This window comes from Phascolarctos cinereus, unplaced genomic scaffold (assembly GCF_003287225.1).
Source record: "Phascolarctos cinereus isolate Bilbo 61053 unplaced genomic scaffold, phaCin_HiC Scaffold_4;HRSCAF=312, whole genome shotgun sequence".
Classification (NCBI taxonomy): domain Eukaryota; kingdom Metazoa; phylum Chordata; class Mammalia; order Diprotodontia; family Phascolarctidae; genus Phascolarctos; species Phascolarctos cinereus.
This window is the reverse complement of record NW_027555847.1, coordinates 664,612,587-664,638,776: the sequence shown is the minus strand read 5'-3', so window position 1 is coordinate 664,638,776 and position 26,190 is coordinate 664,612,587. Positions and strand designations below refer to the sequence as shown.

At 40.3% G+C, this 26,190-nt stretch overlaps 2 protein-coding genes and 1 long non-coding RNA gene across 4 annotated transcripts in view; 1 reads left to right on the top strand and 2 right to left on the bottom strand.

Annotated features, from left to right (window-relative positions):
* LOC144457085 (uncharacterized) overlaps window positions 1-9,647 on the bottom strand; it is a 29,761-nt gene extending 20,114 nt beyond the window's left edge. The window contains exons 1-2 of the long non-coding RNA XR_013486410.1: window positions 9,395-9,647; window positions 7,212-7,339 (exon numbers count right to left, since the gene is read on the bottom strand). This is a non-coding gene — a long non-coding RNA (uncharacterized LOC144457085). The remainder of the gene's footprint in view (window positions 1-7,211; window positions 7,340-9,394) is intronic.
* The window catches only part of UHRF1 (ubiquitin like with PHD and ring finger domains 1), a 93,187-nt gene that overhangs the window by 20,278 nt on the left and 46,719 nt on the right, over window positions 1-26,190 (top strand). The window lies entirely within an intron of this gene.
* LOC110197429 (E3 ubiquitin-protein ligase TRIM11-like) lies at window positions 2,129-3,541 on the bottom strand. The gene has a single exon (XM_020971336.1). It carries the CDS (start codon window positions 3,539-3,541, stop codon window positions 2,129-2,131), a length of 1,413 nt encoding a protein of 470 aa, XP_020826995.1.

Below are 26,190 nucleotides of genomic sequence, written 5' to 3'. Positions count from 1 at the left end.
ATAACATGTGCCCATAATAAAGGCCTCTTAATTTTAGCATCACTGGCCAGTTTAACTACTTTATCTAAACCTCTTGAATCTCAGACAACTCTAACAGTCTGGGGCACCATCTTTATTTTCTTTAGTACCATTCTACTTTCCCATATAACACATCTGGGACTGTGATGTTAGAGTTCCAATATGGCAGTTCCACTGTCTTTATTGAAGAAAAGAGTATGTTATGGAAATCTTTACAGAGATTTTCCATTTTTGTCCATTCATTTCCCTCCTTCCAGGTTCATTCTTAAATGTCCTCTGGGTGACGTTGCTTAGCCTTTCCTTTGCTTTCCTTTTCCTTTGCCAAGCTTTCTTTAAATGTGTTTTACCTTCCATAACTTCTCATAGGGTGATACTACCTGTAATCTTCCACTGTCATCATCTGAAGGTTTTACAGATGAGTCTACATTCTAAGCACTATGGCCTTTTTATGCTATATCTCTCTGTTTGGCAAGGAGATCAAGTGTTAGCTGGCTATGACATTTCCTAGGTTCTTTTGCTCTCCTTTTTGGGGTGATTTATTTATATTGGTTAAATTTCCTTAGAAAATAATGTGCATCTGTGATTATATCTTATTCTTCAGATTTTTTTTTAATTAGGCAGCTATGTGGTACAGTGAATAGAGCACAGGGTCTGAAGTCAGGAGGACTCCTCATCCTGAGTTCACATCTGGCCTCAGACACTTACTGACTGGGTGACCCTGGGCAAATCACTTAACCCCATTTCCATCAGTTTCCTCATCTGTCAAATGAGCTGGAAAATGAAATGGCAAACCACTCCAGTCTGTGACAAGAAAACCCAAAAATGGGGTCATGAAGAGTGGGACACGAGTGAACAAACAACATAAGCTTAATAAGTCACAAGAATGTGATAAGGCAGCAAAAGAAGTGAATGCATTTTTCCCTTGTATTGAGAGGCATGCTGTTTAAGACCAGGGAGGCGATATTTCCTCTGTATTGCCCATATGTGGGATACTGCCTTCAGTCGAAATGCCACTTTCTAGGATAGAACATTGCATAAATTGAATGTCTAAAGAGGGGTTGACTGGGGTGGCAAAGGGCCTTGATTTCATTCCATATAAATCAATCAATAAACATTTAAGTGCTTCCTATGTACCAAGCACTGTGCTAAGTGCTGGGAATACAAAAAGAGGCAAAAGACAGTCCCTGCCCTCAACGAGCTTACAATCTTTTAATAAAGATCACTTGTAGGAACTGAGGATGTTTAACCAGGAGGGAAAAAACCAAACCAAACCAAACCACAAAACTTTAGGGATATAGAATAGCTGTCTCCAAGTATTTAAGGACTCTCACGTGGAAAAGAGATTAGACCTACTCTGTTTCTTTCCAAAAGCCAGAACTAGGAACCATTGGGTAGAAATTACAAAGAATTAAAGGGAAAACTTCCTAACAATTCAAGTGATACAAAAGTACAGCAGGCTGCCTCAGGAGGTAATGAATCCCCCTTTGCTGGAGGTCTGCAAGTAAAGGCTGAGATAACCAATTGTGCTGATTATGTCTTAGAGCAGGTTTTCATTGGGTTAAGTCATCTTCTATCTCAAACCCTTTCTAAATCTATAATCCTTTTATCCTTTCCTCAATTTTCTCCACCAATAGCTTGTTTAAATAGTGTAAGGATGAGCTTGTCTTGATTGCATGTCCTACCATCTTTTCATTTTTATTCTTCTCATTTAGTGTTGATTGTGAACTTTGCCCAGACAAGTCAGCACTTTGCCTGCACACAAACAGCTGATGGGGAAATTCCTCCCACTGTAGTAGACAGGCATTTTTCCTGGTCATTAAAATACTTTTCCTTTTTAAAAAAAAACAATTCAACAAGCATTTATTAAACCTTAGAAACATTCTAGGCATTGGGTATACAAAGAGCAAAATGAAACAATTTGTGTTGTGACATAGCTTTTATTCTACTGGGGTCAAGAGAAAACATACAAAGATGAAATAGGAAAAAATTTTATCTGTAGCAGGGCTAATAGGTACAAGTATTTTCATATAACCAGGCACACAGGAATTGGGGTAATATAGTGCCCAAAGTCCATTTGGCCAATAAATATATATTCCTTGATCTCTCTCAATTAAGGGCAGATTGTGAGAGAGCAATCATCTGTCAAGACTTTCTTAGAAAGACAGAAGAATGGCACAAGAGGTCCTGAGAATGAAGTGGCAGGGAAAGTATAAATTAGATATCTGCTTTTCACATGATAAAATGATACTTCTCCACGTTCACAGTCAAGGAAAATGCCCACCTTTAGGTTTGACACACCGACCTGGCGGTATTTTGTATGGACCTTGGAATAAAGATTGTGCTGGGCCATGACATAAAGATAGCAGGAATTAGGTGACTGTACAGTCCTCAGCACAAAGAAATCTCGAGACTCTTTTGATTTGGGGCAGATGCCAACACACCACATCGTGTTATTTGGCACCTCTACCTCCCAGTAATATCTCCCTGAAATGAAGGATTGAGTACCAAGAACTTGGGCAAAATCTCTTAACCTCCCACTGTTGTTGTGTGCTTCCTCCTGGACACCTCCATATCTCACACTCTTCAGATCCTCAGATATGATGAGACCTGGATCAGCTGTGTTGCAATCCAGAGTGATGTCCACTTTCAAATTGAAAATATGTTCCATAAGCCTGGGGATGGGCCAGATAGCCATGCGTATACCGAAGGTTTGTATTTCCTTTAGGAGCACAGATTCATTCCTGTTTAACACTCCTTTCATATCCTGGAGCAAATCCAGATCTGGTTTCTCTCGCTCCTCCTCTAACTCTGTGATCCTCTTCCGTATTTGTTGATTCTGATGAAATAATTCATTGATGGTCTTGTTCAGGGCTTCTAAATTGGCCATCCCCAGTTCTTGCAGACATGATAGAAATGCATCCTTCTCCTCATTTAGGAATTGTTTCATTTTCTGGAATTCAGACAAAACACTCTTCTTTTGATTTTCTATTTCTACTTCTAACAACGCAAATTTAATCTTGTCATTGCTTATCTGCTGAACGACGTCCTCAGTTTTCTTCCACAAATCAGTCACACTTCCTTGGAGCCTGTCTCTAAAGCCCTCAGCTGCCTCGTCTATGCAACGGAGAATATGAGCCTCATGCTTCTGGGATTGAGAACAGTACACGCAGACTGGGCGCCGCTCATCTTCACAGAACAGCTTGTGCATTTTCTGATGTACCTCACACTTGGCACATCTTTCAGAGTACTGCGAACAATCGGGTCTTACTTTTTTGGCAATGACTGCCAGTTTCCCAAGTCGCACGTTGGCTTTGAAATCCCTCCGCGAGGTGCCGCTCCTGCACTCTGGGCAGAAGAAAGGGGGAGAGTCTCCCCGCCAGTACCTGAGGAGGCAACCATGGCAAAAACTGTGGCCACACTCAATGGACACTGGGTTTGTGAAGTACTCCATGCAGATGGAGCAGATGAGCTCTTGCTGGAAGTCTTGAATCCCCTCTGCGTAAGAGGTCATGTAAGAGGTCATGTTGCTTTGATTCTTCCGAGAGGCTTTCTTCCTCCGCCTCAGAGCTCTGCCTTTTGCTAAGGGCGTATAGGAAATCTCAAATCTGCCTAATCCCTGCGCTTTTATATCTCCCTGGAACCCTGAAGCCCCTCCTTCCTTCAAGGTGTGAACTCTCCTGCTTTTCACTTGACCCCAGGCGTTTTTTACACCGTACTAATTGCTTAGTAATAGAGTTGTTTCAAGGATAAAACTAGGCGATATTGCTAAAATCTTTGCAAAACTTTCAATGCTGCAAAATTGCTAGCTGTTATTACTGTGTTCCCTTGATCTTCCGGTACAGGAATATTCCATTCCATTCAGGTATCACAATTTGTTTATCCATTCCTCAAATAACATGCATATCATTTTTTTCTAGTTCTTTGCCACCACAAAAATGTGCTATTATTAATATTTTGTTATATGTGATATTTTTTCCTTTGGTTTTGACCTCCTTTGTGTGTGGGCCTTGAAGAACTTGGATATCTTATAAATGTCCTAATTTTAGTGTCCCTTAAAGATCAACTGTGACATTTAAAAAGGTTTGAGAGACATAATTTCTGGGTAATTTAGTTGTTTTATTAATAATGCCAACATTTTAATAAAAGGACGGTCATTTGGCCAAAAGACCAATTTCATTTTTTAATGATGTTACTTGGTGCTTGCTGAGTCCAGCACCAGTTGGGACAACTCTTTCAGAAGAAAGTACTTATAGTGTGTGTGTCCACTTGTTGCTGGATGAGAATCTCACATTTAGGGTATGACCAGTGAAGTTAATAGTTACGGCTGGTAAATAGTTGACATGCCCCTAAGTGGATACATGCCATCATCCTTATTCAAAGAAAGTCAACACTAATTGGTGATGCAAAAGAAAATCACAAGATCCAACAAAAGAAGAGTTTGAGGAAAGATTTTTTAAAAAAAATCACAGATGTTACAATTACAAATTAATCAAGAATTAAGAGGCAGAAAAAAAGGAAATAATGAAGAAAATGACCAATATGGAAACTACAATGGAAAACCTCAAAAAATCCATAAAAGCAGTGAATGACAGCCTTACTACAGGCCAAAGAAAACCACAGGAGGCCTTTTATTAGCAAGTATATGCTTTCTGTTGTGCTTCTTGAATCCTACCCTAGGGAGTAGTCCTATTCCGGGGGTGGAGGGAGTAAGAGAGACAGGGAAGATTTCCTTTAGGTACAACAGCATGGCTTTAGGGAGCTGATTCCGTGTAGGTTTCTGCTTGTGTTTCTTCCATATGGTGTTTATTTATGGGGTAAGTCTCGTGGGTTAGATTTTCTTGTGGCTCCCTAAGGCGTTTGGTGCAGAGAACATTAGATGATTATATGTTACAGTGTCAGTGACAGTTTTATTTTTGCTAACACCTTGTTAGCCCTTCCCTATTCCCTTGGGTCAACCTGGATGGGAGGTTCATTGGACCCTTACTCTCAGAGGTCATAGGATTGTGACAAATGATATTTTCCTATGTAACCCTCAGCAATCAACCAATCTACAAACCTTTATTAAGCGCCTAATATGCCAGGCACTGTGCAATGTTCTCTCTGCCTCTTCTTCGGACCTGCCTTTGAGAGCTGAGGACAGAGTTCAGCCTTCGATGTTATAGGCTATCACAGTACCTAGTCCTGTCAAATGAGGTACCATCTCTTAACTTACTGGGGAACAGAACACCTCACTCCTCCTTGTCTACCTTGGCTCCATTTTCATAATACCACCAGATTGCAGAATCATATGATTTAGAATTGTAAGGAATCTATAAATTAACTAGTTAGCCTTCATTGTAGAGTGGAGGAAACTGAGTCCCTGAGAAATCTCTAGGGCACAGAGGTAGTAAGTAACAGAACTGGAACAAGGGCAGTAAGATTAGCCTTAAGATTTATAAAGTACTTGAAACATGGAAAGGGATGGACTGGCCAATGAGAGCTCAGTCCTCAGAGCAAGCTCAGGCCTGTTGTTTCCTCGGTGCATTATGAAGAGAATGCAGAGATATTCCCTGCCTGATATCTGTCCAACATGTGGAACTTTGGAAGTCTGTTTCCATCCATGCATGACTGCGGGGCTGGCATTGCACAGTGATGAAGGGTCTTATAATTGGCTGCAGAAACGGAGAGTTTGTCTACAAAAGGGACCACCTGCTGATCTCTCCAGGTTCTTTTCCTTCCGGGTGATGAGTGACACAAAGACGACTGTGAGCTGCTGGGTGGGGGAGGGGCCGCAGCAAACCCAATCCCCTCCATCCCCCACCCATCTGCCATGTGTCCAGAGCACATGGTGCCTCTTTTTCCATTGTGTTTGCTTTTTTTCCTCCCTTGCTGTTAAGTGAATGAATATTCTGAGATGGAGGGGCTAGATGACCATGAGAAGGCTGGAGGTCTTATCCAAAGTCCCGCTGGTGACAGTTGGTGTCTTCCCCTCACCAGGCACCTGAGCAGAGGGGGGAGAGGGGCTAACAGAGTGTTACAGGCTGATGTGGAGGAAGCACCTGCACACTGATGTGAAAAGACATTCACTGGAGGATGACAGTCACTTCTGGGACTGGGACTCCTCATGCTGAAGAGAAGTGCTGGGCACTGACCTTTGGAGCCCAGCGAGAGCTACACTTAAGGGAAGCCTCCTAAAGATTATATAACGAGAGAAAAGGACTTCACGGAACCAGGGACTGAGGGATCATTTTGCAATGGTGTTTCCCACCCATGTGCCTGTACATACAAGGGGAGATTGTGCCCTGGTTTGGGGGGAATGTTTTGTGCTAACTATTTGTTACCTGCTTAGGCAATCACCTTCCTAAAAGCTGATGGAGCCCACTGGTTGATTGATAATGGGGAGCACACCCATTATCTCAGGAACTACTGTGATAGAAGCTCCAATCCCTCAGGGTTTTCCCTAGAATCCTAAAGGGAGTGGAAGTCAGTTTGCTTTCATGGGATCTGGTCTGCCAATGCTGCAAGAGCTTGGCTATGTTAGTTTGGGTCCTGAGCCTCCACCACTGATGGGACTTCTGATAGAACCTTGGGAAGTTCTGTACTCCCAAGATTGCTTGGGTGCTCCCATCACAGAATGTTTATTCACCTTATGTCAGGAAAGATGAAATACAAAAGAAACCGAGGCGCATGGTGGATGAGTAGGGAATGCAACTTGCTGCCTCAGCCCCTTCTCCCACTCAGCAGCTCCCAGGAGTTCTTGTATCACTCACAGCCATGAAGGGAAAGAGAAACTGAGAAATGAGCAGGTCATTTCTTTTGTGTGTCAACTCAGTTCTGGCTAAGTACTTCCTGAACCATTTTTTTCCCTGGTTCTGCAGCCAGCAACATGGCAGATAAATCTCTTATCTTTATTATTATTATTTAAAGATATGAACTGTGGGGGCAGGTAGGTGGTGCAGTGGATAGAGCACTGGGCCTGGAGTCAGGAGGACCTGAGTTCAAATGTGGCCTCAGGCCAAACACTTAACACTTACTAGCTATGTGACCCTGGGCAAGTCACTTAACCCCAATTGCCTCAAAAAAACAAAAACAAAAAAAAAGATATGAACTGTGTACAAAGGTCTTTATTGAGACTTTGCCCTGCCTTCCCTATTCCCACCCTTTGCTTTTAAAGTCTTTTGAAAATCTTCCCCTGAGCTCTGTAAAGTACTGACCTTTAATATATTTATTTGGTGGAAACCAGAAGTTCTTTGTACCAGGAAGATACTCTGTCTTGTCTGTAGGGAAGGCTTCCAGGAAAAACACGAGGCCACCCATCTTGTGGGCCAGGGCAGAGGGGAGCCTGGGAAGTAAGGTGACAGGATGACAAGGATAAGAATAGCATGGCACTGACCTGAGAAGGGATGGATGGGCACCACACTGGCAGAGGGAGTTCCCTTTTTAGTGAGACTATAAGATTAAAGATACAAAGAAAAAAAATTAAATACCGTCCATTACCCTCAGTAGGGATATAACATATAAATATATAAATATTTAAATACAAGACTAAGAGAGGCCATATGGCACTGTGGCTAGAGTTCTGGCATTGGAGCCAAAAAGACCTAGGCACTAATCCTGCGTCAGAACACTTAACTAGCTGTGTGACTATCGTAAGTCATGTTACCTTTCTTAGTCTCAGTTTCATTATCTGTAAAATAGAGATAATACTTATCATACCTCTCTCTCAGGATTGTAGTCAGGCTCATGTGAGATCATACAGGTGCAAATGATTTGCCATTTTTAAAGCAATATGGAAATATCAGTTATATTTACTAAGATATTTTGAAGAGAGAGAGTCCTAACAAATGGGAGGGTCAGGAAGACAATACAAAAGTCACAATCGACCTTGAAAGAAACTAAGGATTGTTGATAGGCAGAGCTAAGGAGGGAGAACAATCTCGGCAACCAGGGTCCACTGGAGTTTAACTGGAAGGTTGGCTTGGGCAATGGCAACCACCTAAAGGCCAAGACCTGACTCGCCAAAGGCAAGCAAAGGAGGGGCCAAGACGCTTGCTATGTGCCCAATCCCTAAGGGAAGGAAAGCCCATGTGCCATTAAAGTCCAGCTGGTACCTCAGACTCAATGTGTCCAAGCTTAGCTTATCATCATTTCCTCCCAGATTTGCTCCTCTCAATTTCTTCATTTCTGTTGATGAGGCCGCCATCTTGCCAGTCACTCAGACTTAAGACCTCGACTCATCTTGCTTTCCCCCACCCCCATCTCCCTCATCTTCCCAAATCCAATCCGTTGCCAAGTCCTGCAGATTCTAGGCATACATCCCCTGTTTTCCACACCCCCACCAAAAGTATCCTTGTTTATCTTTGTAGTCTATCCTTCACGCTCTTCCTGAGTTGTTTCTCTATAATTGAGCATATTGTTTTCTCTGTTCAGGCACCTCGGCAGCTCCTTATTACCTGTGGAATATATTATAAACTCTTGACACCTGGGCTTCAAAGACCTCCATAATCTAGTTTCTTTCATTTATTCATTATTCATTCAACAAGTATTTATTTAGCAGGCTATGCACCAGGTGCTACAGATAAAAAAATAATAATTAAAAAAAAAGTCCTTGCCCTCAGAAGGCTTACAGTTTACTGAAGGAAAAGAACATGTGTTTATATAAGTAGATATAAAATATATGTAAAGTCATTTCCAGGAAGGAGAGCAGCAATAACTGGAGTTCTGTCAAGGCCTCTGACTTGCCTGTCTAGCTTTGTCTCATACTATTTTCTTCTTATGAATTCTACATTGCAGCCAGACTGAACTATCTTCGAGTACCTGCTTTTATCACCTGCCTCCTTACCTGCCCCTCAAGCCTAGAATGACAACCCCCCCATCTCTTATTTCTTGACTTTTCTTTATTCAAGGCCTTACTCAAGTGCCACCTCTTCTATGAAGTCTTCCCCTGAGCCTATCTGCCCCCTTACCTCAGAGTGATCTCCCCAACCTCACTTTGCCCAGAGAACTTTGCCTGGACTTTTTCCCTAAACTTTCCTTTCTCCCTTACAGCTAAGGACTTCCCTCTTCCTTTGAGTGTTACCTTTGGGAAATCATGGTCTATGCTGTCTCTTATTTTGCATACCTAAGACTAGCATAGGCTCTCTGTATACAGTAAGTGCTTAATGAATGCTTGCATAAGGAAATTTAACCCTGTTCCCAATTGCACTGCAGGGATTGTATCTTCACTTTGTAATTCCCTGTAGCGCCTAGCTTTGGGCTTTGCACGTGGTAGAATCTTAGGAAACCTGCCTGAATTGGTTGATGGGCTGATTTTCCTGTGGGCCTTGGGAATCCAGTGCTCAAGGTCCAGGCTACTTATCTCTTATGGGAATGACCTGCTTGCAAACCCCATCCTTACCCTCCACAGTAGAGATCTTGGCTTGATAGATCTATTCTGTCTGTTTGTTGCAGAAAATGTATTAGCTGAAGACCTGAGCTGCTCTGACCTCTTCATTCCCGTTGAGGTAAACCCTTTCCACTAGCAGCAGTAGGTTCTACTCAGGCTGCTGGTCAGGGTGAGAAGCAAATGGTCTTTCAAGTGGGAGCTGGCCAGCCACCTGTCATCATCTTTGGGAAGCACTTTGCCACAAAAACAGGACCTCTTAGGATGAAGTTTCCCAGGGAAATGTGTGTTTGGGCTGAGGTCACTTGTTTGTGATGTCATCATGGCCCAGGTGACTCCAAAAGCTACTGACTTCCTTTTGTCATGGGAAGTTGGGTGGGTGGTCATGGCTTTACAGGTTTTGTAACTGTGTTCATTGATTCACAGAAGTGTAGAATGTTAGGCCCAGAAGGGACCATATTTTTTTGTTGTTCAGTTGTTTCAATCAAGTCCAACTCTTTGTGACCTTATTTGGAGTTTTCTTGGCAAGAGATACTGGAGTGGTTTGTCATTTCCTTTACTAGCTCATTTTACGGACAAGGAAACTGAGGCAAACAAGGTTAGGTGACTTGCCCAGGATCATACAGCTAGGAAGTGTCTGAGGACAGATTTGAACTCAAGAAGATGAGTCTTGCTGACTTCAGGTCTGGCACTCTTATCTCCTGCACCACCTAACATAGCTAGTAAATGACAGTTTGGACTGGAATCTAGGTCTTGTGACTCCCTGTGTAGCAATATACATTTATCAATTGCTAGCAGTGCATGCAGGACCTTTTGTTTGTCTGGTTTTTTAAGAGAAAAGTCAATTTACTTTTTAAAAATTTCTTTAAAATTTTGGACTTTAAGTGAGTTCTTCACATGCCTAGTAGAACATAAATAGAGGGACACTGGAAACTGGAAATCTCTGTTATGTAGAGCTTGTGTTCTTCTTAAAGTATATCATAAATTCAGCACGCAACTCTCAAAGTTAGCCTGCTTGTCTGGGGTTCTTTCTGGCCCTTCTTCGCTTCCCTCTTTGCATATTTTTAAAATGCTTCAATGACTTTTTTTTCCTTTTTTTGGCAGCCATGTCCCTACCCCCATTTTTATCCCACCTTTCTACTCTCCCCCCTCCCTCCCTTTTCCCCCATGGAGGGGGAGGGGAATAAAAGAAAACAAAACCCTCGAAACAATCATACATAGTGAAGCCAAACAGATGCTCTCCTTGGCTGTGTCCAAAAGCATGTGCCTTGCTCCGTGCAGGCTGTCTTGCTGGGCACTGGAGAGAATACAGAATTTTAAGAGATTGTAATAGTTTGGTTTTAACAGGGAGATAGGTCACAAACTCAGATAACTAACTCATACTATTCCATGCTAAGTGCATTCCAGAGGTGCAAAAAAGAGCATGTACGGTCTGAGAGGGAAGGCCTTGACTGTTTTGAGGGACTGTGGGGTACCATTTGAGTTGGTCTCAATGGGTTGGAATTGAGCAAGGTGAAGGGGATTATTCCAGGCATAGAGGACAATGAGGTGAGTAAATAAATACAAATTTCTCTGGCATTCAGAGCCCTTTTCAAACTTGTTCTAAACTACTTTTCTAGCCTTATTATTCCCCTTCATGTATTCTACAGTGCAGCCATTCTTGCCTTCTTGCTGTGTTTCACACATATTATATCTCCCTTGCCCTGTCTTTGCCCAAGGTGCCCCCCACAATGCATTCCCTTTCTTTCTTGTGTTTTTAGGCCATTGGGGTTAAGTGACTTGCCAGGGTCACACAGCTAGTGAGTGTCAAGTGTTTGGTCTGAGGTTAGATTTGAACTCAGGTCCTCCTGACTTCAGGGCTTGTGCTGTATGCACTGCGCCACCTAGCTGCCCTTCCCGCAATGCATTCCTCTCATGTAATCTCTACCCCAAACCTCAACTCGGATGCCATAACCAAGCTCCCATTTTCCTCTCCATTATTCAAGTGATCTGTGATCTTATTGTATTCCCTGTGGCGAAGGATATGGCTCCCCAACCCATCCATGCCTGCCCATCCTATGAAGCTCTTTTTCATATCTTCTCATACTTTCACCAGAAGGGCTCCTTCCACCCTAAGTGCTGGGAGCTTTCTGCTCTTTGGGCATTCTGAAGATATCAGTAGTTGTCCGTTGACTATCCCTTATTCTTGTCATATGTCCATCTTACAGAGTCCTACCTGAATACCTCCTCATGGCAAGAAAGTGACTTTGGGCTTCTGAAGGCTATGCCAAAAGAGTACTGACTTGGTCAAGTTCTAGCGTGCTGGAAAAACTTGGAGTATGGTCTCAGCAGCAGACAGGGTCTTCTCTCTGAGGACCAGTCTAACATAGAGGCCTGGAGCACTAAAGCTTCTGCTCTGCTATAAAAAATACAAATTCAGATTATAATTGTTTTTGATCTTGGTCCTTGTCATGGACAGGGGTCCCATAGGACCAGCAGGTCCTCATCTGCAAAATGAGGATAATAATAGCACCTACCTCCCAGGGTGGTGCAGTGGATAAAGTGCCAGCCTGGAGTCGGGAAGACTCTTCTTGAGTTCAAATCTGGCCTCAGACACTTACTAGCTGTATGATCCTAGGCAAGTCACTTAACCCTGTTTGCCTCAGTTTCTCATCTGTCAAATGAGCTGGAGGAGGAAATGGCAAACCATCTCTGCCAAGAAAATCCTAAATGGGGTCACAAAGAGTCAGACACAACTGAAAAACAACAAAACCTTCCAGGGTTATTGTAAGGATCAAATGTGAAAGTAATTGTGAAGCACTTAGTATAGTGCCGGGCATACAGTATGCTATATAAATGTTAGCTATCATCATCATCAGCACTGGGGGGAGTGGGATGCAAACACTCAAATCAATGTGATCACAGATCCATTTGAGCACTTCATGGAGGCAGTGTAGGAAAATTAAGAATGGCTTTATAGAAGTTACAATCACTTGCACCTTGAAAGAAGCTAAGGTTTATTAATAGGTGGGAGATCAACACAGGCACGGTGGACACTTTTGCGAAGGTGTGTAATCATGGAAACATACCTAATGCTTCAGGCAAAGTCCACTGGGGCTGAACTGCAGTCAGGGTTCCCCATCCCAATCAAATTCAGAGATCCCACTGCTAAGCATATACTTCAAAGATATATAGAAAGGGGGCCAGCTAAGTGGCATAGTGGATAGAGCACTGGCCCTGAAGTCAGGAGGACCTGAGTTCAAATCCAGCCTCAGACCAAACACTTGACACTTACTAGCTGTGTGACCCTGGGCAAGTCACTTAACCCTAATTGCCTAAAAAAAAAAAATCCATCAAAAGGTCGCCTATACTATAGATAGATAGCAAGACAGATAGACCGACAGACATATAAATAATATGTAATATATTTAGTATATACTATATATCTATGTATTATATAGTGTATATATAGATATGTATATGGGACTTTTCTATGTATCATACATACAACATATATGTGTATATGTGTGTAGATATATATAAATACATATATATGTATATATGTTATATATATGTGTATATATATTATATATGTATATATAATATATATATACCCTTTTTATAGCTGTATAGAGCTTGAAACAAAACAAATAGCCATCAATTGCAGGGACAGCTAAACAAGCTGTGATTAATTGGATATTATTTTATTATAAAAGATGATGAATGAGGAATACAGAGAAATGTGAGGAGACTTACATGAACTGATGCAAAATGAAGTGAACAGAACCAAGAAAAGAATATACATTGAACATGTCAATGTAAATGGGAAAACAACAAAAACAAATTAAATACTGTATGATTATAATGAACAAACTTGATCATGATCAGAAGTCATATGAAAATATACTTTGAATTTTGGTTTTCTTTATTTTCGTTTGGGAGAAGGGGAGTGAGAAGGTGGATTTTTGTTTGTAAAAAAATAAATGAAATTAAAAAAGGAAGAAAATGTATCATTTTTCCTTCTTTATGGAGATGAGGGGAGTAGGGCTAGGGCTATGGAATATGGCGCATGTAACACTGGGCTTGTTTGATGTGCTGCTTGGTTTTGCTGGACTGCTTTTTTTTTTTTAATTACTATTCTCTTTGACAAATCAAAAAGCCTATGAGAGTCCATGAAAACTAAGGTACTGCCTCACACCTATCAAATTGACTAACATGACAGAAAAGGAAAATGATAAATGCTGGAGGAGATGTGGGAAAATAGATATATTAATGTACTGTTGGTGGAATTGTGAACTGGTTCAGCCATTCTGGAGAACAATTTGGAACTATACCAAAGGCCTATAAAATTCTGCATATCTTTTGACCCAATAATACCACTAGGAGGTCTATATCCCAAAGAGATCAAAGAAAAAGAAAAGTGCCTATATGTACAAAAACATAGCAGCTCTCTTTGTGGTGGCAAAGAATTGAAAATTGGGGGGACACTCATCAGTTGAGGAATGACTGAACAAGTTGTGGTATATGATATGATGGAATATTATTGTGTTATAAGAAATGGCGAGGGGGATGGTTTCAGAAAAACCTGGGAAGACTTCTATAAACTGATCCAAAGTGAAGTAAGCAGAACCAGGAGAACATTGTACACAGTAACAGCAATATGACAGTAATGATCAACTGTGAAGCGCTTCACTACTCTGATCAAGATAATGATCCAAGAGAATTCCAAAGGACTCACTGTGAAAAATACTGCCCACATCCAGAGAGGGGAAACTGATGAACTCTGAGAGCAGAGTGAAGCATAGTTTTCCACTTATTTCATTTCTCTTGCTTTTTGTGCAATATGGTTAATATGAAAATATGTTTTGCACAGCTTCTCATATATAATTGATATTATCACATTACTTGTCTTCTCAATGGGTAGAGGAGGGGCTGCAAGGAGGGAGAGAATCTGCAATTCAAAAGATTTTTTAAAAAGAACGTTAAAATAAATAAGTAAAGTATATATATTTTTAAAAGAAATGTTAGTATGTAACTATGGGTAGGAGATAAATTCTTAAACTCAGAAAGAGAAAGGCATTACAAAAGATAAATACTTTTTGATTACATGAAATTGAAAAGCTTTTGGACAAACAAAATGAATAAATCTGTCATGAGAAGGGAAGTGGTAGATTGAGAAAAAAAATCTTTTCAGCAAATATCTCTGATAAGGATTGACTGTCCCAGATATGTTGATAATTAATAGGACTATTTACCCCAAGAGCTATTCTCTAATAGAGAAATATACAAAGGATGTGAAGAAAGTTCTCAAAAGATAAATTTAAACTATTAACAACCATATAAAAGAAGGCTCCCAGTCACAAATAATAAGAGAAATAAAACTTAAGACCACTGAGATTTCACTTCATACCCAATAAATTTCTAAGGATGAACAGTCACTGTTGAAAAGGTTGGGGAAAGATAGGCACACTAATGCATTGTTAGTAGAGCTATGAATTAGTACATGGATTGTGGAAAGCAATTTAGAATTATGCAAATAAAGTGGCTAAAATGTCTGTACCCATTGACCTAAAGATTTCACTGCTAAGGAGGTCATTGATAAAAATTTAAAAAGAAAGAAAGAAAGAAAGAAAGAAAGAAAGAAAGAAAGAAAGAAGAAAGAAAGAAAGAGGAGGAAAGAAAAAAAGGAAGGGAGGAAGGAAGGAAGGAAAGAAAAAAAAGAAAGTCTTTATATGCACCAAATAGTTATAGCAACACTTTTTGTGGTAGTAGAAAACTAGAAAGGAAGCAGCTAGGTGGCTCAGTGGATAGTGCACTGGGTTTGGAATCAGGAAGATTCATTCTGAGAGTTCAAATCCTGCCTCAGACATTTAATAGCTGTGTGACCCTGGGCAAGTCATATAACTGCCTGTTTCCTCATCTGTAAAATGAGCTGGAAAAAGAAATGGCAAACTCCTCCAGTATCTTTGCTAAGAAAACCCCAAATGGGATCATGCAGAGTTGCTCAGGACTGAACAACAACAAGTAGAACAAGAAACAAATGTCAATTGACTGAATAATGATTAAACAAATTGTATATGAATGTAATGCAGTGCTGTAGGAAATGATGGAGAACAATGAATACCGAGAATCATGAAAGAACTTACATGAACTGATGCGAAGTGAAGCAAGAAGAGCCAGGAAAATAACGTACACAATTACTACAATAATATAAATGGAAAGAAGAACTCCAAAAATAATCAAAAGTGAATTTTGCTAAATTACAGATTGAAATTGGCCCCAAAGAAGAAATGTGAGAAGACGTCACCCCCTCCTACTCCTTTAAAGAAGTTGGAGTCCATGAGTGTGAAACATTGCACATAAGATTAAGCCTTTTCTATGTGTTGATCAGTTTTATTGATTTTTTTCTCTTCTTTTTCTTAAAAAAATAAAATAAAAACATACCTTTGTTAGAGAGGAGAGGTGAAGAGAAATGGAGAGAGAGAGGGAAGTCTATACTAGCCCAAGTTTATTTTAAAAAGAAATGCTAGCATATTTTCTGAAATAGAATAACCCCTCTATTTTAATTTCTATATGAACTGTTTGTGAGGCAGCATAGCATAGGCATAGAAAGCCAGCCTCCTAATCAGGAAGTCCCACTTCAGATTCATATTGGCTGTGTGACCCTGGCAAATCACTTAACCTCTCAGTGCCCTCAGATTACTTTCTAGGATGATAAGTCTCAAAGAAGATGCTGAGCTGGGAATTTCCACATTAGGAAATACACTATACTAAGGAAATCATAGTTCTGGTTCAAAAACAGGAGAAAAGAAGAAGCAAGAAGGAGAAAAGAAGAATGGGGAGGAATGGAAGAAAGGAAAAATGAAAGGAAGAAAAAATTAAGATTAAAAAAATAAGAAAGGAAATGAAGTCAATATCTCTAAGATGCTTTTGTCTTCTAGCATTCCATGAATCTTTGATTATGGGTATATAACTGATTCTAATGACCTTTAAGCAATTTATATTAGGCTCATTACTAGGTCTGTATCCCAAAGAGATCATAAAAAAGGGAAAAAGACCTACATGTACAAGAATACTTACGGCAGCTTTTTTTGTAGTATGAAAGACATGAACATTGAGGAAATGCCCATCAACTGGGGAATGACTGAACAAGTTGTGGTATGTGAGTGAAATGGAATACCACTATGCTATAAGAAATGAAGAGCAGTGGATCTCAGAAAAACCTGGAAAGACTTATATGAACTGATGCTGAGTAAAGTGAGCAGAATCAGAACATTGTACACAATAACAACAACATTGTGCAATTACCAACTATGATAGACTTAGCTCTTTTCAGCAATACAATGATTCAAGACAATTCCAGAGGATTCATGATGGAAAATGCTATCAACATCCAGAGAAAGAGCTATGGAGTCTGAATGCAGATGAAGCATATTATTTTCACTTTTTTTGGGGGGGGGTGTTTTTTTCTCTTTTGTTCTGTTTCTTCTTTTACAACATGACTAATGTGGAAATATGTTTAACATGATTGCAGTTGTATAATCTATATCAAATTGCTTCCCATCTTGGGGAGGGAGAGAGAAAAACTTGGAACTCAAAATCTTTAAAAAATGAATGTTGGAATCTGTTTTTACATGTAATTGGAAAAAAATACCATTAAAATTTGTATTAGGCTTATTACAATAATAATCCTTTCATAAAGGGGTTGGGTTTTTGTTTGTTTTTCAGACAAGAAAGAGATGTAGCAAATGTCAAAGACGGAAAAGTTTTAATAAAATAATTAATTCTAAAAACCCCCAAAAAACAAATACATGAAAATGATGTCCTTTTGTTTAATGTTACTATGGAATTTCATCATTTCACTGTTACTATAATACATGAGTAGGAAATAGCTTAGGTCAAAAGTGGTACTTCTTTTTAGCAGGAGAAAAGCTCTGCCAGTCAGTGATCTTTGTGAGCAAAATATTTGTACATTAATAAAAAGATTTTTAAAAAACAGATTTTTGGGGCAGCTAGGTGGCGCAGTGGATAGAGCACTGGCCCTGAAGTCAGGAGCACCTGAGTTCAAATCCGGCCTCAGACCAAACACTTGACACTTGCTAGCTGTGTGACCCTGGGTAAGTCACTTCACCCCGATTGCCTAAAAAATAAATAAATAAAGCAGATTTTATCTAAAACTTGGGAGTGTAGGTTGTTTTGCTGTCTTAAATCACACTAGGGTTTCGGTGATAAAAGACAAAATTTGATAAAAGACAATTTGACTTTGGATTGATATTCTTTGAAAATACTTGGCACTAACTGGAAAAAAAACACCTTGAAATTTCAAAGAGGGGTTTTGGAGTTGTGTTGCCCAGGTTTTTGGGGGGTTTCTTTTGCCTCCTTATTTATGCTCATAGAATCTCACCTACCCCTAGCACAGTTCTTGGCACACAGTAGGCACTTAATAAATGCTTGTTGAGTCATCCCATACAACGAATAGTATTTTTTAAAGCCATAAAAAAGAAAAGAAAAAAGAAAAAGAAGAGGAAAAAATCAGCACAATGGATCAATGCATTTGAAAAAGTCTGAAAACATGTACAGTGTTTAACACCTGTGGACTCCCACCTCCACAAAGGGTAGGGTGGAGTGTCTTGTCATCTCTCTTTATTCTAGTTCTGCTTGATCTTTATAGTTTTGTTATATTCATTTTTTATTTTTTGGAGGGGTGGTTGTCTTTCCATTTACACTGTTGTAGTCATATTGTTTTCTTCACTCTACTTATTTTGCTCTGTATCAGTCAGTTCATGTAGATCTTTCTATACTTCTCTGTCTTCATCATTTCTTACAGTACAGTAATATTTCATTACATTCATGTACCACAATTTGTTTAGCCAATCCCCAAATGATAGGCATTTACTTTGTTTCCAATTCTTTGCTATCACAAAGAGTACTGCTACAAATATTTTGGTGTATATGGGGACTTTCTTCTTATTAATGGCTTCTTGGGGGTAAAGCCCAGTAATGGAGTCTTTGGTTTAAAGGGTATCAATATTTTAATCACTTTATTTGCATAAATCCAATTTTCTTCCCAAAATAGTTGTGCCATTTCATAATTCCAGCAACAATGTACTGTATTAGTATGCCCTATCTTCCCACAACCCCTCCAACATTGACTATTGCTATCTTTTGTCATCTTTGCCAGTTTTCGGGATGTGAAGTGAAACCCTGGAGTTGTTTTGATTTGCATTTCCTCTACTTTTAGTGATTTGGAGAATTCTTTCATGTGGCTGTGAATACTTTACAATTCTGAGAATTGGTTATTCCTATCCTTTGACCACTTATCTATTGGGGAATGGCTATTGGTTATATGTATATTTATTGTTTGTTTATACATCTTGGATACTAAACTCTTATCAGATAAATTTGATGCAAAGATCCCCCCCCCCACATTGGCTGCTTCCTTTCTTATCCTAGGAGCATTAATTCTGTATGTTCCCAATCTGAGATTAAACCAATTTCAGTCACTTGTGTTCTATCAAAGAGAGTGATTGAGCATTCTTTGAATCCAAGAGAGATTGCCCCAATTCCATGACTTCTTGACATTTTCCTTATCCTTTGACTAAGTATTGAACAGAAACTAGGCCTGAAATTAGTGGCCCCAGTTAGTGAGCAGCAGTATATCTGCTCCCAACTCCTCTAGGAATTTCATCATGACTGTTTGTCTAGGATTCCCCAACTGACATATAAGTGACAATGGCAGTATTTTTCGTCTTTGTAACAAAAGACATTGGAAAGTTGGAAATCTGATAAGAGAGTCTAGTTTGAAAATATTGTTCACAAGGACTAAGAATATTTAGAATGCATTCAGATGAAATAGATAGTCTTACCATCTTAAAAATTTTAAAATATATATTTGATGAATTTATCCCCCAGAAATCTGAGCCATACTGCTGTACCTTTTCAAATGACTTCTCATCATTTACTTTATTAAGTCTTAAAATTATGTTTTTTAAACATTATTGTTTATTTGTGCCATTGATATGCTGCATTAAAGCCTAGTAATTGCTCATGGCCCTCTCATGGACACTTGACAACCCAGTGTGTGAGGCACTGAGTTGACCCTTTTGTTATTGTTCAATAGTGTCTGACTCTCCATGACCCCTTTTGGGGTTTTCTTGGCAAAGATAATGGGTCACTTTGCCATTTCTTACACTAGCTCCTTTTACAGAGTTGAGGAAACTAAGGCAAACACAGTTAAGTGACTTGCCCAGGGGAACACAGCTAGATAGTGGCTGCGGCCAGATTTAAACTCAGAAGGATGAGTCTTCCTGATTTCAGGCCCAGGGTTCCATCCGCTGTGCTACTAGTTGGCCCTGAGCGAATATTAAACTGAACGTACCAGGATTGCACATTTTAGAGGCAGGAGACTGGTTCAGGAGAGTAAAGAGTTAAGTCAGAAATTCAGGCCAAGGTCAAATTTGGGCCCCTTTATTCTTTGTATGAGCTCATGACCACCTGTGCAAAATCGAATTTGTTGAAAGTTGCACACCAAAGGCCTCCTCCTGGCAACTGATGGGCCCTTTAGAGACAGAGCTGAAGTTAAGTCCCTAGCCAAGGCTCTGTCCTCTTTCACCACTTTGGACAGAACAATCGTTCCTTTCTCTTTCTTCTCTCTAGCCCCTGATTTTGCCTGGGGTGATCCTTCTTTTCCTTGCTCCTATGCTTTAGGTAAGCAAGGAGACAACTGGGATGGTGTCGCCCCAGCCCAAACTGATTCCTTCAACAGCTGGTCCAGGCACTTAATATTGGAAAACTAATGGAAAACTAATCAAAGCTAATAGTGAGACAGACTCCATGGGGTCTCTTGTTAAAATACAGTTTGGTTTTATTCAAATGGCTGCTCTAATTATGAGCATGTTTTCGTTCGAATGTGTGGGTTTGGGGGGATAGGACGAAGACTATCCCTACTGTTGAAGGAGACTAAAAAGTAGTTGTGTTCCTCCCCCAACCCCCCCAAAAAGACTGCTGGAGGAGTTTGTTTTAAATTTTAATTTCTTTTTGTTGAGGTTTTTTTAAGTTTTAAATTAAATTTTTTTTTCTGGAGGAGTTTGTAACCAATTATATGTGTACTCCAATCCTACTGCTAAATGTCGTAGTCTTCTAACCTTACTTTTACTCGACTCTAAAAGATGGCTCCTGTGAAGTTCGAAGCAAGAGGGCAGGGTGACTGTTAGTGACCTCTTCAAATAGCACATGTAAAGTACTTGGAAAACCTTAGAGTGCCACAGACGTGCTAATTATTATTTGAGGATGCTGCACTTTTCCCAAGTAGCTGTCAGGTGAATAACACTGAAGGGTCCTGAGGAGGTACTGTCCAATAGTCATCCCTCTCATTCCGCCACTGACCATCCTTCTGAGAGAGACAATCTTCCTGAGTTTGGAGGAAGGATGGCCCAGGTCATCCCATCTAACTAAACTTAGAGAATGTGCAACTAAAAATGTATTTTTTAAGAAGAGATTTGATAGGTATATATAGAGGAATATAAATAGATCTGTAATGTATCGAATGAATAATTTAAAAGCATTTATTAAGTTCTTACTATAGATGATACAAATAGAAAAGCAAGACAGCCCTGGCCCTTAAAGAGCTCATATTCTAAGGAGAGAGACAATGAGTAGGTTGAGGTATAAGACAAATGGGAAGGTCCCATGGTTAATATTAATGTTGCATAGCAAGAAATGAAGAAATGAATGGATTAAGAGAAATCTGGGAAGATCTCTTGGGCAGCTAAGTGGTGCAGTGGATAGGGTGCCAGGCCTGAAGTCAGGAAGACTCATCTCTGTGAGTTCAAATCTGACCTCAGATACTTCCTAGCTCTGTGATTCTGGGCAAGTCACTTAACTCTGTTTGCCTCATTTTCCTTATCTGTAAAATGAGCTGGAGAAGGAAATGGCAAACTGCTCCAGTATCTCTACCAAGAAAACCCCAAGTGGGATCACAGAGCATTGGATGAGACCGCATAACAATAAGGAAGACCTGTATGAACTGATGTAGAAAGAAACACTCTTGGAGTTGAAGAGACTTTAGACGTCTAGTCTAATCCTATCATTTTATTGATGGAGGAAATAGCTTCAGAGAGGAGTTATTACTCACCCAAGATCATTATTCAAGTTAGTGGCGGAGTTGGATGCACAATCCACGTGTCATGATTCCCCAGCCCATTCTAATCCTCTGGGCTTAAATTCCTCTGTAAGGTTTGTTGTTGTTGTTGTTCTAAAATTTATTTTAAATAGAGAAAGCTAGCCTGGTTATGGAATACTTTTTTGACAGAGAGAAGGAAAAAAAGTTATTGCCTTTGGGTGAGCAAAGCCCAATTAGTATGTTTTATGCTGGGTGAAAAACTATGCCAGCCAGTGAATTGGGCATTGAGGAAGGGGAGGGGAATAGAAATCAAAGGGATAGAGTAAGAAGTCTTTATTTGTATAACCCAGATTTACTCTTGGTACCTTTTTTGAACGCACGAACACGTGTATATATTCATGCACATATACACATGTGTATGTATGCATGTTTATGTGTGTATATTATACATAAACGTACATATACAAATGTGTACACACACATTGTAGGGGCCCCCTCTAACATCTCCCTAGCTACTAACTGAGAAAATTGTGAGATCATATGAAAAAAAGCTTGAAGAAATCAACATGGCAGATAGCTTGTGGCAGAACACCAGAAATTTTGTTTTCTGAGGAGGCTTTCAAGGACCTTTTAGAACAACGAGATGACACAGTAGTTAGAGCACTGTGCCTGGAATCAGGAAGACTTGAGTTCAAATCCAGCTTCAGACACTAGTTGTGTGGCCTTGGACAAATCACTTAACCTCTGTTTTCCTCAGTTTCTTCATCTGTAAAATGAGTATTATGAGGATTATAACAGCACTTTCCCCAACACGGTTATCGTGAGGATCAATTCAGATAATATCTGTAAAGCACTTAGCATAATACCCGGTAGGTGCTAGATAAATGCTTATTCCCTTTCCTTCTGCCTTTGAGGGTCCCAAGGTGCTCAAACCTCATTCCCTCCCCAGATCGGGATACCAGGATCAAGATCCATAGAACATTATTTGGAATCCGTGGTATGAAGAGAAAATTGCTGGGGCTACCCTTTGCAAGTTCGACAAAAATAAAGTTTGTTTGTTCATTATCTGTTTGATTATCAGCACATCTTGTCGCCTTTTCTCCAGGTCCCATAAAGGATATGCATATATTGTTTTATGTTAGCTTCTTAGATTATCCAAACTTTCTTTTTAAAACAGACTAATTAGAAGAGTCATCAGATAACCCTCCATGTGCTTGCAGTAGGATATGTTAAGGGGTACCTAGGAGGAGGCTGCCGGGATCAGAGTTGAAGGCAAAATAAGAAAGCAGACAAAGTTTGTTATTGATACCTTTCCACCTCCCTTCCTGTTTGCTTTCACTCTTCCCTTGGTTCTTGAAGCTCCTGAAACTCCCTGTCGTTGTTCTCCCCACTCCCTTCCCTATATCTTGCATCCAAAGTATTTTGTGTTCCATAATTATCTCAGAGAGTAGAAAGGGCACCAGTTCTGGTGTCAGGGGATGGAGGTCCAAATCCAGCCTTGTGTGATGCTGGTTATAAAGAGGCAGGTTAGGTGACAAAGTTGATTTATTGAGCCCCTACTTTATTCCAATCAGTATCAATCAATTTGATATGATTCTATAGCGGTAGTGATTATAAGTTCTGTATATTTGGCCCCAGAGCAACAAACTGCAGGTTGTAAACTTACTTGCTTAATCATAGGAAGTTAACCAGAGGCTTCTCCACCCTTGTTTTTCTTTGTCATGGTGACCAAACTCAATGTGGCAGAGCTAACTCAATTGCATGGAAAGTCCTCCAAATTATTTTTGTACTTCTGGACCATTCTCTTTTGTCCAACGTGAGCAGGTGACCATCTTAAGACCATCTGATCACCTAGTCAGTGGAGATATTCTTCGCTTCACCCAACTCATGACCCTGCTGATAGATAATTTTTGCTTATTTTAGTTTATGTGTCATATGTCAACCGATGGGATTCTGTATTTTACCATGCTTCTTTTGCATATTTGGGTATCAAACTCTATATATACAATGTCCCAGAAGAACGGGGCATCTCAGATCTTGAGGAAGATCTGAAGTCCACTTCAGTAGAGGGGACCATGGACCCTCTAATAAACTGCCATTGGCTCAGAGCTCTGCCTCAGTCTCTTTTATTGTAGGATGGACAATTTTAATGATAATAAGGGTATGATAATAAGGGACAACTGCTGAACAATCAGAATTGTCCCCAAGTGGGGTAGATGGCCCTTGGAAGGTAAGTGACTCCCCCTTCACTGGAGATCTCAGGGGAACCCTAGCTGATTGTTGTTCAGGTATGGGTTGAACTGGATGGCTTTTGAAAGCCTTTCTAATTCTGATTTTCTGTGATTCTGTGGTGTGTCTTCTTCTGCTGATTTCTCTCCATTGTCTTGCTCTGAGTATTCTGGTTGGTTGGCTTCTTGTTGAGGTTCTAGTGATCTCTCTCTTCAGTGATCAGCTCTCCTTGTGCTCAGAGCTCATCTTGAGATAAGCTCAGAACACTGGCTATGGGACTGTGGGCAAAAATCACTTCCTCTTGCCTCAGTTTTTTCATCCACAAAATGGGATAAAAATCATAGAGAAATCAGTACTTGTACTGCCTACTTTCATAAGATTATAGATCTAGAGTTAAAAGGGACCTTCGAGGTTATAGGCCAGCCCTTAAATTTACATATGAGGATACTGAGGTCCAGAAAGGTTAAGTGATTTGTCAAAGGTCATACAGATGATAGAGCTAGTCTTCAAACTTTTTCACTGAACCATCCTGCCTCCTGCTTAGAGTTGTTTTGAGGAAAATACTTTGTCAATTATTGAAATGTATGTTAGTGTTACTACCATTTTCTTCCATTTCTCTAGTTCACTTCTGCAGCAGAGGCATCTGGAGTTATCAGCTACTATAACTCCTCACAGGGACAAATAGAGAAAGAGGTCCCAAAAGGTGTCTAGATAGAAAAACCAGCTTCAGTAGCCCCACAAATTCAATTCATTAATCACCTAGTATGTCTCAGGAACTGTGCTAAATATAAAGGATCAAATATAAAAACAAAATAATCCTTGATTTGAAAGAACTTGTATTTTACTGGGAGGGCTGTGGAAAATACATTTTATTCTGATAAATTAATACAAAATATAAAAAGCACTTTTTTTGTTTTTTTTTCCAGTCAAATGACAAGGTTTATTGTAACACCAGTAGGAGCAGGCAGGGTTCCTAGTGAATCTGCCATAAAGTACTTTTAGGAGGGAGAAGGAGAGGGAAAGAGAGGGGATGAGAGAGACAAAGACACACAGAGAGAAAGAGTACTGCAAAGGTGGTGTCGAATGAAGAAAGGTCTTGTGTAGGAGGGGGAACCTGATCTGTGTGCTTTGAAGGAAAGAAGCAATGAAGCTCAAACAGGTGAGCAGGGAATCCATTCTAGGACATGGGGACCATTGTGTGAAGACAAGTGTGTGTGGAAGGAGGGTGGGGGTGAGAGATGGAACATCGGGTAGGGAGAGCAATCAGCAGGTCACTTTCCTTAGAATGAAGAGTATGCAGAGGGGAGCAAGATGAGGTGAGACTGGGCAGGTAGGTATGAGCCAGACTAAAGAAGGCTTTGAATGTGAAGCTGAGAATTTTATATGTTATTCTAGAGGCAACAGGGAGCAACTTGAAGATTTTCGACTGGGGGAATAATGATGATGATGATAATTATAGCTAGGATTTATGTAGCACTTTAAAGTTTGCAGAATAATTTATTATCATATTGGTTCCTAACAACAATCGTGGGAGGTAGGTGCCATGGTTCGATAAGTTTTAGAAGACAACCATTTCAGCAGCCGAAGACTGGACCACAGATTTAGAGCTAGACAGACGCCATGCAGGTGAAACGCAACATTTTACAGATGGGGAAACTGAGGTCCAAAGAGGCTAACTGATTTGCTTAGGATTGCACAGGTAGTGACAGAGGCAGGTTTGAACGAGGTAGATTTCTACCTCTTTTCATTGCTCTGTAATTCTTCTCAGGGCCTCTAGGAGTCTGAAGCCAGGAAGACTCAATCTCCTGAGTTCAAATCTGGCCTCAGACACTTACTAGCTGTGTGACCCTGGATAAGTCACTTAACCCTGTTTGCCTCAGTTCCTCATCTGTGAAATGAAGGAAAAGGCAAACTACTTCAGTATCTCTGCCAAGAAAACCCCAAATGGGGTCATGAAGAGTCAGATACCACTGAAACGACCGAACCACGATAATAAGTCCTCTCTGCTGGATTATTGAGGGGAGAGAGACTGGAGGAAGTAGGGGGACCCAGAATGAGACCTCTAACCTTCTGAGCTCTCCATAGAGGCAGGACCCCGCTTTATCTGTACCCATATGACTGGAATTGGCCTTCATGTCATCTTTGGATGCCCTCCCAGGCTCAGACATTGGAGATGGGAAGGTAACTGTCCATAGCATTAAAAGGGCTTGCCACTCTTCAGGTCCCCAGTATAGAAGCTGGTTAATAGCTCTCAGAGATATCCTGAAAGAGGTTCATAGAATACAATGGGCATTTTAAAGTACTTTCTCAGGGCAAGCCACTATGCTGGACCTCAGGTCAGGTAGGACCTTTGAGACCCTTCCAGCTTTAGGACTCTTCTGGTTCCAAGATTCATGTATGAATTTCAGCGAATACAAGTAGTCAGATACCCCTAAATGATATCTGCTTTTATTGCTATGCCGTGTGTTTGCAACAAGAGGCA